The 16,344-nt window shown below is 29.5% G+C and overlaps 3 protein-coding genes across 4 annotated transcripts; 2 read left to right on the top strand and 1 right to left on the bottom strand.

Moving 5' to 3' along the window:
• The first annotated feature begins 1,049 nt into the window (after positions 1 to 1,049).
• LOC101496729 (uncharacterized) lies at positions 1,050 to 2,948 on the top strand. Its single transcript, XM_004492650.4, has 2 exons — positions 1,050 to 1,455; positions 2,547 to 2,948. Exons 1-2 carry the CDS (start codon positions 1,248 to 1,250, stop codon positions 2,768 to 2,770), a joined length of 432 nt encoding a protein of 143 aa, XP_004492707.1. The 5' UTR covers positions 1,050 to 1,247; the 3' UTR covers positions 2,771 to 2,948.
• Positions 2,949 to 6,288: 3,340 nt separating this feature from the next.
• On the top strand, positions 6,289 to 9,760 carry LOC101496397 (bifunctional protein FolD 4, chloroplastic). The gene is made up of 5 exons (XM_004492649.4): positions 6,289 to 6,582; positions 7,437 to 7,762; positions 8,574 to 8,810; positions 8,941 to 9,108; positions 9,262 to 9,760. The coding sequence occupies exons 1-5, from the start codon at positions 6,429 to 6,431 to the stop codon at positions 9,430 to 9,432; spliced, it is 1,056 nt and encodes a 351-aa protein (XP_004492706.1). The 5' UTR covers positions 6,289 to 6,428; the 3' UTR covers positions 9,433 to 9,760.
• A 1,252-nt stretch (positions 9,761 to 11,012) lies between these two features.
• LOC101496067 (phosphomannomutase) lies at positions 11,013 to 14,633 on the bottom strand. 2 transcript variants are annotated; one of them, XM_012713642.3, is made up of 12 exons: positions 14,493 to 14,633; positions 14,279 to 14,377; positions 13,978 to 14,022; positions 13,763 to 13,829; positions 13,053 to 13,129; positions 12,724 to 12,759; positions 12,526 to 12,581; positions 12,348 to 12,447; positions 12,150 to 12,245; positions 11,959 to 12,048; positions 11,422 to 11,473; positions 11,013 to 11,256 (listed from the first exon to the last, which is right to left on the bottom strand). In XM_012713642.3, the coding sequence occupies exons 2-12, from the start codon at positions 14,345 to 14,347 to the stop codon at positions 11,201 to 11,203; spliced, it is 744 nt and encodes a 247-aa protein (XP_012569096.1). In that variant the 5' UTR covers positions 14,348 to 14,377; positions 14,493 to 14,633; the 3' UTR covers positions 11,013 to 11,200. The 2 variants fall into 2 exon arrangements, with proteins under 2 accessions (XP_012569096.1, XP_073222119.1); XM_073366018.1 differs by having other exon boundaries at positions 14,279 to 14,525.
• Between the last annotated feature and the right edge of the window lie 1,711 nt (positions 14,634 to 16,344).

Below are 16,344 nucleotides of genomic sequence, written 5' to 3'. Positions count from 1 at the left end.
AGTTTTTGTAGCTGAATTGTGATTCTCAATTCATGATTCATCATGTTTGCCTCAAATACATATTAATTGGATTTAGTATGTATGTTCCTGTCAAAATATGGACAGACAGACAATGGCATATTAAAGTTAGTATTTGTTGGGCATGCTTGTTTGTATTCAAACCCGTATATACTCACATTTACAAACTCAAACTCGTGTGATATACGATCCGCCGTAACTTATTCACCTATCAAATTAACTAATTCGGATGGCTCTTCAATCGGATTAATTGGTTTTGTTGAGCACCAAGTTGAAGATATCAATCTATTAAACGTAAGTGGAGAATACTTATTCAACAACAATAAATATTCATTACCTATTAAATTCAATGAAGCAAGACAAGTGATGAAGATGATGTCAAACTGCCAAAAGTGTCTAAAGCTAAAAAAAATTAAGAAAAAAATAATTTCATCAACAATAATTTTTTAAGTGAGAATCCATTTTAGTTGATGTTAAAAACTGACAACCACTTTAGTCATTCACAATAAAAAAAATATAACTTTTAGTTCTAATAAAAACAATTAGAAACGTCGAAGTAAACTTCAATTTAAAAATTTAGTTTTTTTTCTTCCTAATATGTAATATTTTAATCTGCACTATCACTTATCATTCATCTTATCATTATATTGTCTGTGTTCTATATGATAAAATTAAGAGATAATATGATATTTAAAAAAACAGCCAATATAGTATATATAATAATTAATTTAAATTCATCAATTACATCTTTTTTTCTCATAAACACATGTACCTTTACTGAATTACCTTTAAATTCGTTAAACCCATTGCATACATGTTAACAATCCCACGAGAATTTTGGATTTTAGGCATTACTCCATTAAAATTCAATCTCAAAAATAGAGAATTTAAAATGTAAAATCTTACAAAAAAATTTCATAAAAACAAAAAAAAGATAAATTTTTATCCAAAGTAATTAGTGTAACTATATAGCTGAAGGATTCACAAAATGACCTAATAAAATATTTTAAAACTCTTTATGAATGCTTGCATATAATAATGAAGTTGTTTTGTTTTGTTTTTGTTTGAAGTCATAATTTCCCACCCAAAATAAAATGAAAAATTGAAAAGTGATCCAAAAACAGAACAGCTTTCAAATTGAAACACACAAATTAGCCACTAGCTTCTTCTTTTTCTTCTTTGTTGTTGTTTAACTTCAACACGAAAAACGCAGCGTATTGAATCCGAATATGGCTCCAGAAATTTCGAAAACCCATGAAACAGTTCGGAGCTCCGAATGCGAAGATTCGGATTCAGAGTTGGAGCAGTTGGAGTGTGATTTGAAGGAAATGGCGCACAAGATTCTAGAATACCGAGCAACTCTTCCTGAACAGTTCAAATCCACACTCCTTTCCGTTCTCGATGCCCAAAGACCCTTTCTTCCACAACTCAATTCAGGTACACTAGACTAGTCTCCTTTATTTTTTCTAGGGTTTTCTTTTCCATTTCATTGGGTCACCCAAAATTTGATTATTTCATTTTTCAATTTTTTTTAGGAAAGTGTAATAAACAATTCATTTGTGGATTTGATTGGGTGACCTAAAAATGTTGTCTTGAGTTTGATCATTTCGGACTTATTGTATGAATTTGCAGAGAATGATTGGTTTACTTGTTTTTTGGTGTGAACTAAATTTGTGTGTTCCATTTTAATTTGTTCTAGGGAACTAAATTTGTTTTACTTTATGTGTTTTTAGATGTGGGTTTTTATGAAAAAATTAACCGGTTTATTGAAGAAGTGAAGTTTTAGTGTAGTCTCGTTTGAAACAGTTGTTGTTTGAGAATACTTAAATTAAATCTGGTTGTTCTGAGTTTTGGACATTTAAAACCCTTTATTGTTACTGGAACTCTATATTTGTTGTCATTTGTTAAATTAGGTTTGGTGTCTGTGTCTGTAGTTTCTTGAATAGGTAATGCATATACATTGCTGCATTTGAAATGCATGAAAAGTATAACACATTTAAGTGAATTGGTGACTCAAGTGATGGTTCAAACTTTCTTATAGCGTCATTGGATTTGGATCCATATAGTTGACTTCATCTAGTTGGAAAAGACTTTGATTGTTGTTGGGTTGTGTGTAGTGATGGTTCAAACTTATTTGAAATTCAAAATGTATTGAATATTGTCATGTAAACAAAAACAAGTTTTGTTTTTTGAAAAATTGGAGAGTTGACTGATTTTATTTTGTCAAATTGTACATATATCCTCGTTGTATTCCTTTTCCTTTATGCCTGATGTCTTTTTCATCTTTCCTGCTACCTTTTATTTTAATCTAAGTGGTTGCATTTGTTTTTCTATATGCATATTGCATGCTATTATTGTTACTGTAACTCATCATAGTATCAGAAATGATGCTTGTGCTGTTTTGTGGTTAGGACTTGTTCTGTATGTGTTACACCTTTATTCAACTCTTTCAAGATGCAATATATTTAGTTTTGTTTTTCCACCATGTATTTGATGTGTTAACTTTATTTATATTGTACACTGTACAGGTGCTTCGGAACAAAACATCTCCAGAGAAGAAAGTTCATCTGCACCAGAAGATCCAGAGACTGCTGAGAAACTAAAATTACTAAATGAAAAGATCTCAAGCAATTGCTCTGCTATGCCAATAGTTTTGAAAAGGATGAAAGATTGCATTGCCAAAATTGAAATGTTAAATTCGTACAATGCTGCAAGCATATATCCAGCCATCAGTAGGAAGAAGACTGGATAAAGACTATGGAACTTGCTAGTGTACTTTTTATGGCAAATTGCATGTTTTGCAAAGAATGTAAAATTTGGGATACTACAAAGGGTGGTTTTCAATAGTGCAACTTAAAAATTGTGTTGGTGTGTCTAGTATGAACCATAGTCCATGGTAGATAATGAAATTTCATATAGTTAGTTAGATATTTATTAGCTAGCAAAATTTCATAATATTTATGCAACTAAACAATCTGAAGTTTTGGATTTATTTCAAATAAACTAAGAAATATCTCGTAAAAGAAAAACTAAGAAATAATAAGGTCAATCATCATTAAAGTGATGGTCTATGATAGAATCACCCATTTTTGAAGAGTTAAATGTTTTAATGAAAACTTGTCTCACATTTACAACAACACAATAATAATAAGAGAAATCTACTGTGCACTCCTACAATGAGTCTTCTCACCCCGATATTTTAGATATTTACTTTTTAAAAGGTTAAATAATTGTTATATTCTCAATATTTCAAAATTTAAAAACTCGGAAGGCTTAATATTCTGTTCGGTTCAAATAAATTAATATACCGAATTTTTAAGCATATAAAAGGTTCGGAATGCACTTTTGCCTATTGCTTAATTAAAGGTTGTGAAAATTTTATAGCAGTTCCGGTCATTTTAAAAATTCGTTCAGAATCTTTTTTATCAAAAGTTTTGATTTTTCTTTTTTTGATAAAAGTTCAGAATGTTTTAAATATGTAATGTCCGGAATATAATTTTTTTTTCTATTGTTTAATCAAAAGTTCCGTTTGTTTTTATTGTAGTTCGGGGCATTTTGGAAACTAGTCCCAAATATTTCAAAAAGTTTCGAATGTTTTAAGTTTTATTGCTTAAAAGTTCTACATAATTTTAAGTTTTCGGATATATGAATGTAGAATGTCAGGATTTTTTTCTCAATGTTCACGTTATTTTATCTTTTGTACCAAACATTATATGTAAAAAAAAGTACATTTTAGTTTTTAAAGGGAAACTTGTTTAGTTTTATGGCTTAAATTGATTATCTTTTAATTCAATCTTAAGGTGTTATGTTTAGACGTAGAGTTGGTGTCTAAAGATTCTTTCAATAATATTATTTTGAAAAAATATATACCCCAAAGAGTAACATTAAACTTAAGTAGATTTATAAAGTATTTGAATTAATAAGAATTAGTGAAATTATACTGAATCACTCTAATTTTGATAAAAGTGATAATTATTGCATGTTGGGATTGACAATTTCTTTTCTTTCAATTGTTGGGATTATTGATTTGTTTGGTGGAAACATATTGGATTGCAACAATTTTGGCAAAAGTTATATTTTAAAATTTAAACAAAGTTAATGTGATCTTAACAAAATCATTGATAAGAATAACAATACAATATGAATTCGTTATGATTAGATGTGGATTTTTATTGATATATCTCCATCTGAATCTCTTAGTAATATTATTATAATTTTTAAATTTTATGTTATTTTATTATTATCAAATAATTATTATTTTATTATATTAATTATAATATATATAATTTTTAAATTTTTAAATTTATATATATGAATCGATGCGGATGTGAATGAAAAAAATCTGAACCTCATTATTAGTGGAGATGTGAGTCTAAATTTCACATTCACTATAAAATAAATTGATGTAAATTTTTGCAATTAATCGAGTGCGAAAATAGAGGAGGCCAAATACACTTCCATCCCAACCACCCTATTGTCATTGTCATGTCTAATTAGTAATTATTTAAACATGCATTTAATTGTAATCTTAATGTAGTAGAAACACATGGAGCTGTCAAGAGTCATTTGATACCTAAAGACATGTCAACAAATTAAAAGAGTATAATTTATTTACCATTAACAAAAATTACCATCATACTAAAGTTTTTAACTATTCAAACAAATTGAAGCTTTTAAATTAATAAAGATACTCTTAAAATAAGAATTGAATATTATCAATTTACCCAACTAATAATTTTTTTTATGTGAATAAATGCAATTATTTTTTATAAGAAAAATAATATAACCACTATTATTTCTAAAATTATAGGGAACGAACAATTTTATCTTTCAAATTTATAAAATATATATATTAATAGTTTAAATATTGTTTTGATCTCTCTATTTTTACCAATTAACATAATTAATTTATGTATTTTAAAATTCAACATTTTTGATCTCTTCTTCTAAATTTTTAACTATAAACAATTATAATTAGACATATTTTAAACGATATAACATATGATAATATGGTATTGAATGATTAATACTCATGAAATTAAAATAAAATACTATGAAAATTTTAGTTTTAACTTATGAAATTAATTTGTAACTTAATTAATAACATATAAATAATTAATTAATTTAGTTGATTATAACTTCGTATGTCACATCATTTAAAATATGTTAAATAATTAGTTTTAATTAATTTTTTTAGAAAATAAATTAACTGTCGAATTTTAAAATAAGAGAAGTCATTTCGTAAATTGATAGAAATAAAAAAATCAAAACTACAATTAAAGTTAAAAAAGAATCATTGATAATTGAAGATCATCAATCAATAATGCAGTTCCTAAAACATCAAATTTTATTTTAATAGATTAATTTCTCCTAAATTTATGAGAACTGGGATTGGTTTGTTTAAGATTAAAAAAATCATTTTTAATGTTACAATTACGTTTGTGTGGAAGTTTTTTTTCAAAAATCATATTTTAAATAATGATTTTTATATTAAAAAGGAAATAGTTATTTTTATTAGTTTTTAAAGAAAATAATTTTTAATAGAAGAAAAAAGTTCAAATTATCTTTCAGAAGTTAAGTGCTTAAAATATCTTAAAACATTTACTTATCTCATTCAATATTTTTAATAGAAGTATCTTACTAAAAGAATAGATAAATATAAAATATCTTTATTCATAATTTTATAGGATAAACGAAATGTTGATAAATTTTTTGTAGACATCTTCATTCATAATTATTGATAAGAGAATATATTTTTTATAGATATAATTGCTCCTGCGTCTCTTAACTTAAGTTCAGATAATACTTTAATCATTTAATTTTTTTATTTAGTCATTTATTTAATTTTAAGTAAATAATTTGATCTTTTATCTTTTAAAATATTAACAATGTTATATTTTTTTATTTATAAAACTTCATCAAATTTTTTTAATAAAACTCATAAAATTAATTATCATCTTTAATATAATGCAAATTTCATCAAATTTATAACTTAAATTTTTAAATAAATTCATATTTTCATTCTTTATATTTTTGAATTTTTATAATAAAATTAAATAAAAAATCAAATTAAAAAAAAAATAAAACTGTAATATTATCTGAAATTATATTAAGAGATTACACGAACAATTATGTTTTTTTTTTATAATATTACAAACCAGCAGCTCAATTTTTACTAAAATAAAGTAAATATTTTTTTTAGTCTCTTTTTTTTTCTTTCTTTGAAAAAGTAAAAAAGAATATATGCCTTGTGAGAAGAAGAAAGAGCTCAGCATTAGTATCAAACATTTTCTTTTTCTTTGTTGTTGTGGTTCGCTTACAAAAAAGAAAAGAAAATATTGCACAACAAAGCAGAAGCGTATAGATTATTATTACTGAGGAATCACTCAATAATCTTAATCAGAATCAGAATGGCTTCTTCTATTTTCACTCATTGCCATTCTTCTCCTTCTTCCACTACCGCTTTCTTCCTCCGCCGCCGTCACCCCGTTCATGTGGGTCCCACCTCTCTCCGCTTTTTTTCCATTCCCTCCTCTCCCCCTTCATCCCATCTTCTCTCCCTTGGTATAAAGCTTTCACCTTTTCTCTTTTTACTTTCTGGGTCCTGTTGATATTATCATTATTTTTTGCTAATATTGATGTTATTAGTCGTATATGAACAAAAAAGGGTATTTTTTTGTTGTGGGTCTTGTGAATTTTGTTAAAGGTGCCTATTTTCTTGTTTTTTGTTTTCTGAATTTTTTTTTTTTTTATTTTCTCAGTGGACTTGAATTTTTGATATTTTGAGTGGAGGGTTTTTATTTTATTTTTACAATTTCCTCTTAACTGCAAAACCAGTGACTGCTGAGTTATTTTGTACCTATCTTTGCTGCTTTTATAGTGATTAGCTCATGCATGCATGCTCTGGTATCTGCTCACATCAATCATGTTGATAAATATTTTGGTTAAAGGACAGAAAAAGGGCTTGATCTATTTAGTTCCAAAATTTGAAATCGCTTTACTTTGGATGACTTCAAGGCCTTCTTGTATTTATTTAGTGGGGACACTCATATATGTCAATTTGGCCTCAGTTGGTGTTGATTTAAGATGTCCTTTGTTTGTCTGAATTAGCTGCCTATTAGATTTAAGATGATGATTTGCCCAGAATTTGAGGCATTCTTAATAGGTTGGAGTCAGGATATTAAGCATAGTTGTGGATGAAAGGGATTTGTTTTTGTTCTGTTAGCCATTAGCCTATTGTTAAATTGTTGTCATTACTTGTTAGTTTGATACAGTAGGTTCATGAATTACCCTATACTCATTTTTTTCAATGCATCTATGTGCATGTGTGTATTCCGGTTCATGCTCATATCGATGTGTCTCTCCTCCGCATGCTATTGACAGGAAAAAGGTTTTCTTAACCGTATGACTTTGTGCAGCTGCTAGTGCTACTGAGGCTTCTGCTAAGGTGATTGATGGAAAATCAGTGGCAAAGCAAATCAGAGAAGAAATAGCTGCTGAAGTCTCCAGGATGAGAGAAGCCGTGGGTGTGATTCCAGGATTAGCTGTGATCCTTGTTGGAGATAGAAAGGACTCTGCAACTTACGTGCGTAACAAGAAGAAGGCTTGTGAATCTGTTGGGATAAATTCTTTGGAAGTAAATTTGCCCGAGGATTCCACAGAAGAAGAAGTTTTGAACTATATTTCAAGCTACAACGACGATCCTTTGGTTCATGGGATTCTTGTTCAGCTACCTTTACCATCTGTATGCTTCTCGATCTCTAACTTCTTTTTCTTTTTAGGGTTGTTATTTGTAATTATAGTTATCATTTTTTTCTTTCCTTTATTCTCTGTTAATTTGCAAATATTGTTTAGTTGTCACTGATTTTGCTTATCTTGAGGGAATCCAAATTGGCCCCTTTCCCTTGTATGTATAGTTGTACTGATTCGTTTGTAATGAATAATACAATCATTCAGATCATGAGTAGGAAAAAGTATGCTAACTTATGTAATTAGTCTATTTGTATATTTACATAAAACATTCAAATCTGCATTGGGTCGAACTCATCCTCGCAAAACCTACTTGTAAGATGAGGTATACCTCATCAAATGTGGGATTTTCATTGTTCCCCCTAAGGCCCAAGATTGGACTTTTGAAGCACGACCTGAGTGGTCCAGTAACAGGTGGCCCAACGGATCCTAGATAGGCTCTGATACCATATTAGAGTTTCAGTTGGGTCTAACTCAACCTCACAAAAATGACTTGTAAGGTGAGAGATGTTTCCCACTTATAAACATTTTTTAGGTCATATTTATCCAAGTGGCCTAATAATGGATTGCCCAATAGACCTTAGATAATGCCATATTAGAATTTAGATTGAGTTTAACTTAACTCTACAAAACCGACTTGTAAGGTGAGAGATGCTTTCACTTTTAAAGTTTTTTCAGACAATACTGCATCTCTACAATAACTTATTCTTGCAGCTAAGTTTACTGTTACCTAAACTATAACTATAATTCATAACGTAAAGATTTTCTTGTGGAAGTTTGATTGATTTCCGTTCGTCTTGTGACAGCATATGAATGAACAAAATGTCTTGAATGCTGTAACAATCGAGAAGGATGTAGACGGTTTTCATCCATTGAATATTGGTCGACTTGCCATGCGAGGTAGAGAACCCCTGTTTGTTCCTTGTACACCAAAGGGATGCATAGAACTACTCCGCAGATATGGTGTTTCAATTAAAGGAAAGAGGGCGGTTGTGATCGGTCGGAGTAATATTGTTGGAACGCCAGCTGCTCTTTTGCTCCAAGTAATGTCTCACTGGACTAAACTCAATAAATTTTAGTTAACACTTAACAGTTCAAAACTAGTTTTGTTTGAGTATGAGTACATTTCCATTCGGACCATTCCTTTATATGTCTCTTATGTTATGCTACTAGAGGGAAGATGCTACTGTCAGTGTTGTCCATTCAAGAACTAGTAATCCTGAAGAGATCATAAGACAGGCAGATATCATCATCTCTGCTGTTGGCCAACCAAACATGGTTAGGGGAAGCTGGATAAAACCCGGTGCAGTCATTATCGATGTCGGAATCAACCCGGTAGATGTGAGTACATTTCTTTCAAGGCCTTGTTTATAGTATGCTATAAGACTCTATCTCGGTTGTTATTGATTTTAGGATGAACGAATTTCATATTTAGTGCTTAAATTTCGATATAAAGGTTGTTTAACCGTTGCACTTTTTGTGTGTTTATGACAGGATCCAAGTAGCTCTCGAGGCTATAAGTTGGTCGGAGATGTTTGTTATGAAGAAGCCATAAAAGTTGCCTCTGCTGTTACACCTGTTCCCGGAGGAGTTGGTCCAATGACTATTGCAATGCTTCTACAAAATACACTCAACTCGGCAAAGAGAATTCACAGTTTTGAATAATCTAAATAGAAGGATATATCATTATGAGCTATCAAATTTTGTTTAGGGAGTCTTGGATTTTGCCTTTATGATTTTATTCTACTTCGATAAAAAGTGGGAGGAGGAAGGATTTTACCATTTCCCTCTAGGTTCATTTGTCAGTAAAAAAAGGACAATATTTCATGAGGTGATGGTATAAAACATCCCCTCCATGTGTACTTTTAGAGTACACAACCCATTATTATTTAGGTATAATTAGAGTATTAGGTTTAATTTAATGAAAAACTTAAACTCCAATGAATCTTATTGATCTTGTTACTTTGTTTTGTAATGTATTTCAGTTCAAGTATGTCAAAGTGTAGGTCTTGCTCATTTTGATTTTTCCATGGTCTTGGGCTATATATATGAAAAAAAAACATAAGTGTGTGTTCAACCATTTGTTTTGTATTTACTCTCACATTCATTTGATACACTTTCCTAGCTCTCAAGACTGTGACTTTTGGAAATGTTTCTATCTGATTTTGCTTTTAGTTTTTAGCTTCTTTAGACTGACTTTTATCATTTTAAAAAAACCTTTTGTAAAGTAATGACTTTCCATTGCCATCCCTGCCTACTTATTACTTATATACCCTTTCAATGTAAATGCTTGTTGGTGGCAGGATAATCAAATATACATATATTTGAGAGATTTGAATTCCTTGCCTTCAAGCATTCAAGGATTCCTACATTGTAACGCTGATCATTAGATTAAGATTAGACAATTCACATTGAACATAATTTTTTTTTATAAGATTTACTAGGTCACCGTTTATGGTTTGGTGATTCATATTCTTTGACTGTAGTAACATGAGATTTTCTAACCATAAGGAATTTGAATATTTATTTTGGTTGTCTCGAATTATAGACTTTTGAGATCAAATATAAGTGAATGATAAAGCTTATTATTAAATCTAAAAATGTTAGGTGATATAGTAAAAATGCAACATGCAGTTGCAAAAATCTTAATTTTCCAAGCACAGATATTTATAATGTTCCACATTATCTTAAAGTCTGGTAATTGAAAAATGATCAACATTAAAGCATGAGGATTATATGGACAATAGTTTTTAACTTACATCAAATTGGTTCTTAATTTAATACAAAGATTTCAAAATTTTCCACCAATTTAGCTTCATATATGAGGACTATTAGCAACACACTATAATCTATTAAAATTAAAATTTAAAGGGATCTCACTAAATCATATTGGAAAAATTTGTAAAGAATAATACAATCGTTCAGATTATTTAATAAGGGTCAAGTATGCTAAAATATGTAATTAGCCTATATGTATGTAAATTAACATCAAAACTATTCATGAGATATTACGGATTTAAGTTAAGCTTTTGTGACATGAAACACTAATAACCTGTTCTTGTAGCTAAATTTACTCTTCCTAAAATATAACTTAAGACTTCATTGTAGATTTTTCATGGCCTTGTGGCAGCATATGAACGAGCAAAATGTCCTGAATGCTATTAGAATTGAAAAGGATGTATATAGTTTCCATTCGATCCTTCCATGAGAAGATAATGCTTTTTGGTGGAAAGTAGACCATGTAATTGAGTATTCTAAAATTATTAAGATCAAATTTAATTGAATAATAAACTTCTTATTAAATCCAAAATGTGAAGTGCAATGATAAAATTACAATAATAAATTATATTTGAAGCTTGTGGTCTTCTCGTCTGTAAACCATTGCTCCATTTTGTTTTCAGTATCAGTAATGATATATGCTGTTGCAAAAATTTTAACTTTCCAGGAACAGAGATTGACACTGCTTCATAGTATCTTCAGGGCTGGTAACTGAAAAACGATCGGGATTATTGCGTAAGGGTCAGATCGATAACAGTTTAAACTTGTGCGTTGATTAGGTTTTTAGGTTAATTTACAAATGAATAAATAAAATATTCCCATGTAATTGAAATTCAGCCGTTTCCGCATATGATGGTACAATTTAAAGCAACATACCTGTGTGCCCAATAGTCTGTTCAGATTCATAGATTTCATGGTCATTTCCACCCTGCTCAGTGAAAATGAAAAAAAAAAAAAAGTTTAGGAAATTAATTAGTGTATTTTGTCATATATCCTTTTTTTCTTTCTGTTCATCTTATTTTGTCCTATATCCTTATAAAATGCTTACAGGAGCTAGAAATCAAGCACTGAAACAAAAATGATAAATGTCTTGCAAAGTGAGGGACCGTCCTAAACTAAAAAAAGTTTTGGAGGTGAAATTTTTCACCATTGATTGATTTGAGATAACTAAATTAAATTGCCAAAAACATTCTTGTTACAACAATTTCTGCTCCAATGCATTTTCAGGATTTGCATGAAAATGATTATATGCCAAACCCGTGAATGAAAGACAAAAACACTAAAAACATCAAGACTATAAAATACAAAAATTACATATGAATGCAGGGAGGTAGAAAATGTAACAAAATATTGATATTGATTTCATAGTTGATACACCAAACAAGTACTTGCACAATAAACTTCTGGGCTAACCTTGTAAGTTTTGTCACCAAAAAAGTGGATTTCATGGAAACCATCAAGGTATCTCAAGCAGTATGTTTTATCCCAGCCTTGAGGGAAAACCTGTAGAGAATATATTTAATATATAATAAATCAAGTCATGTTGGCCTATCACTTGACCAAAAAATAAGGCCTATATTTCAATTATGAAGATCATCACTTACATCAAAGCTTATCTGTCCTCCAATGGAAAATGTAAAGTTAAGATGAGCAAACTTCTCGCGAAGTATAGAAACCATTTTTGAGCGTATGTTTTGAACCTGAGAACTCATATTGCAAATTTTCAGGATAAAATTATACCCTTAGCATTTCAAATTAAAGAAAACAAAACTTCTTGTATGGTAAAAATTTTAATATATCACCTTGTCATACTTCTCAAATTCATCTCTTTCTTCTTGGCTACAGTTTCGCCCAATCGGTGACACATTCAGCATCCCACTACGGAACTCTATAAATGTTCCCCTAAAAATATTTTTATATCGATTAGGATTTGACGGTTTCCAGTAACAAACATGAGATTAAACACTGAATATCACTAACCTCTTAATAGGGATATCCAAGTCAGCAATGTAATGAAGCGTAAAATTAATAAATTCCTGCAAAATACCCTCTGTCATCATTAATTCATCATTATTAACAAGAATTTTGTTAATTTAAAATGTCTTTTTTTATATTAGTCGGCATGGAAGCCTCAAATAAGTAAGATGTTTTGAAAAGGAATGGAAATATAGATCTTACCTTGAGCTGTTCGTCCCCAACAAATGACTTCAAGCTCTGAAAAGAGGGAAATTCAATTCAACACTCATCATGGCGCATTAGACAAAAAGTTTACATTTCTAAACAGAAGGAGAAAGTGTTTGTGTTAATGGCTACAATTTCATTTATATACTTCTAAAGAAAAGTTGGCTCTGTAAAGTTTTTGTAATGCCGGCTTCCGTTACAAGTCACAACATAGTTCCACTAGTTGCATTTTGTTTAACAACACAGAAAATCAACAGAAATCTATTAAAATAGTTCCCTGGACAAGGCAATTTGATTCTATCAAGGATTAAGCTTGTGTGGTGTACCTGAGTTCCAATGAGTTTTCCTTGCTTATGAGCGACAAGACCATTTTCAGAAAATACAAAATCATAGTCATGGGTAACTGCAACAGACAAATAAAGGCATGTCCTTCAAAACTAGAAAGATAAATCCTTGTATCATCTTTTTCTTTTCTTCTTTTGTGCTAATAGCTCATATAAGATTTATGGTTTTTCAAAGATGAGAAAGGAAGAAGAAGGCAGGGAATGTAAAGGAAAATTGTCACAATAATTATCAGCTTAGATTAGCACATATAATTTCATCCAATTTCAGAGATCAGAATACAACGCACAAAATTGAGAAAGTAAAACCTTGACGGAATTTATTCCTAATGAAATAGTGAATCGGAAGACCTATTTTCCTAATCGTTGATCAAATCTTATTAGGAACCATAAGATACATTACCGATAAAAATGGCATTTGTAAGTTAAAATAAGTGACATTGCAAAATTGTAAGCTGATATATCATATACAAATGAATCAGGATTCAATATGGGAGTCATGTTCGAAATAGATACACACTAAAGATACGTATCAATTGGGTTCAATTTTGTATCAATCTGAGATACGACTTGCATGAAGCATAAGATTAAGATACTGATAAAGCACTAAAATCAATTTTACAGAGTGGCTTTCTAGTTCCTACATGTTTTTTAGCACTGCATTGTCAGAAACCAAAGAGCTACTTATAGCTAACCTGTCTGGCCAAGTTGCTCGGATATCTTTGAGAGGTCAGAACCCCCAACAACTCCAACTGTTACAATCTGTGACCAAACAATTCAAGATTCAACAACAAAAACAAAGAAAATCAAGAACAGGATTATGCATGATGTGGTGAATGGAGACTGGAGAAAACGGCAGCAACAAACGAAATGCATCTAATGTAAGAAAAAAAAAATCAGAATCACATACCTTCCGTAGGTCTTGTATGAACTGCAACAGCTCTGGAGTAGCCACCTAGCAATTGAGTAGGAAACAGTAAATAGATATGATCATAAAGCAAAAAATCAGAAAGAATAAATCCAAGTTTTCTACATTTGAGAGCCTTTTATGAAGAGTAAAGTAATGAGCAACATTAGGGGACTTAAAAGACAATAGATCTGATAAGAAATCAGAACCATATGAAATTGCTGCATTGCTACATTTGATTGTAACAAAATAATAACTAGACTCATGAAGTGTCATAATGATTATCTCCAGAAAAATAAAATACCTTTCTAGGAGCTGTAAGAGTTCCATCAACATCAAATAAAGCAATCACACCAGGTTTCAATGCAGCCATTATAAATTACTGTTAATCAAGCACCCAAACCTGCAAAATGTGGAACTAGTGATAGAGATAAAATTGGGGAAAAGGTTGAAACTTTTGGAATGGGAAGGCGATGGAAATGCAGAAGAAGAATTGAGAATTGAAAAGTGAAAATGACCTAAGAGTAGAGCGAGGAAATGGGTTGAGAGATAGAAGCAGATAGATCTTCAATGGGGTTTATATAAAATGATGAGATCTGTGAGGCAGTGGAAGCTTCTAGTGGGGCCCAACAAGTGGAGGACAACGTAACTAAAGGAAAAGGTTAACTCAAAGATCAAATTCTTCAACAAAACTTGCTGCTGTTTTCTTTTAATCACAGGATATTCGGAGATACTTTCAGGAAATTGGGGGACAAAATAAATTCAATTTTTTAGATTAAACAAAATTATGAGCGTTTTCTCTCTCTTTCATGCATGTTATAATTCTTTATTTTAAAGTTCTTTTCTTAGAAAAATAAAAGTAAAAACAAAAGGTTTAGGTCATTAAGGTAACAATGATGGACAGAATAAGAAAATAACTGTGATATTTATTGTGTTAAAGACAATTGATGAATCAATTAGATATTGAGTTATTTTTTAATATTATCTTATTATTTTTCTTTAATTAAAATTTATATTTTAAATTTGAGTTGAGTTAAAAGTCAACATAATGAATTAATAAAGATAAATTATTCACTTATTTTTATAAATTTTTATCTCATATTTTAAATATTAATTATCTTGCGATATTCATATTTAACTGGAACAAAATTTTATATATTTGAATAATCTATTTTTATAACTTTGTCTATATTTCTCTCATCTAAAATTTAATAAGTGGATGTTTTAAATATGCATTTAATTTTTTTTTTCAAAAATATATTAATAATAGAAATCAAAATTATATACATAATAATTTTTTACAAATTAAAAATTATTTATTTTTCATGTCGAAATTTTATAGAGTATATTTCACTTTTTATTTTGATCATAAATCTTTTTTCTAAATATACTAAAGTCATCGTTCTAAACAATAAAAGTTAAAGAATTCATTTTTATCATGTTACATCTAATGTGAGAGTGTTTTGATTGATAGTTTTCTATGTGATAGTTCTCTATTAATTTTGAAGAATGGCAAATAAAAGAGAATAGAAAGTGAGGAAAAGTTGTTGTACCATTTAGAAGGATTTTCAAAAGCAAAAAATGTTGTTGCGTGCATTAAGCCAAAAGGGAGTTTGGATGCATCATGAGTAAATAATCAGTTACATTACACTTCACCTTAACAATCACTTTTGGCTTTAAGTAACAAGGCAACTTCTTAGCAACTTCACTTCATTGTCTTGCGTGCGTTTGATTTTAAAGTAAAAAATACCATCACTATTATAGTGAATTGAAGATATTATAAGTGATTGAGCTCTAATTAAACAGATGGTTTGAAAAAATTCGAGTTGGAAGTCTGATGAATCCTAATAATATGAATATGGCCTATTTTTCATTCTAATGAATACACATATAAGTTGTAATTTGGCCAAATCAATGATACTATAATTTCTTTAACTCCGTCACAACGACTTTTTTTATACATACACAAATTTCGGTGGTTAGTTTATTATAGAAGAGGAGAAACTAATTTTTTGGGGACTATGTAATAGGGGCTTGAAGTAGTTTTTTTTTTTATTTGCTTTTTATGAGTATCCTAATAGTATTTTCACATTCAAAATTAATAAATTTGTATTGAGAGCATTCTTAACATTAACTCAAGGCAGAATTTAATAAATTTTATTGGCTAGGTAGAAGTTTGATCAAGAAAAATAGATAAAACAATGATCAAAAGGGTATTACTTGACCCTTATGAAAGCAACAGCCAGAAGGAGCACTAAATGATTGATAACATATTTTAAATAAGTACAAAACACTATCATTTGTATTGAAAAATTGATAATAAAATAGAAATACAATTTATTTTTGTTAAAAAATGTCTAATTCACGTAA

Source organism: Cicer arietinum, chromosome 3, assembly GCF_000331145.2.
Source record: "Cicer arietinum cultivar CDC Frontier isolate Library 1 chromosome 3, Cicar.CDCFrontier_v2.0, whole genome shotgun sequence".
Classification (NCBI taxonomy): domain Eukaryota; kingdom Viridiplantae; phylum Streptophyta; class Magnoliopsida; order Fabales; family Fabaceae; genus Cicer; species Cicer arietinum.
This window is presented reverse-complemented; position numbering and strand designations above follow the sequence as displayed.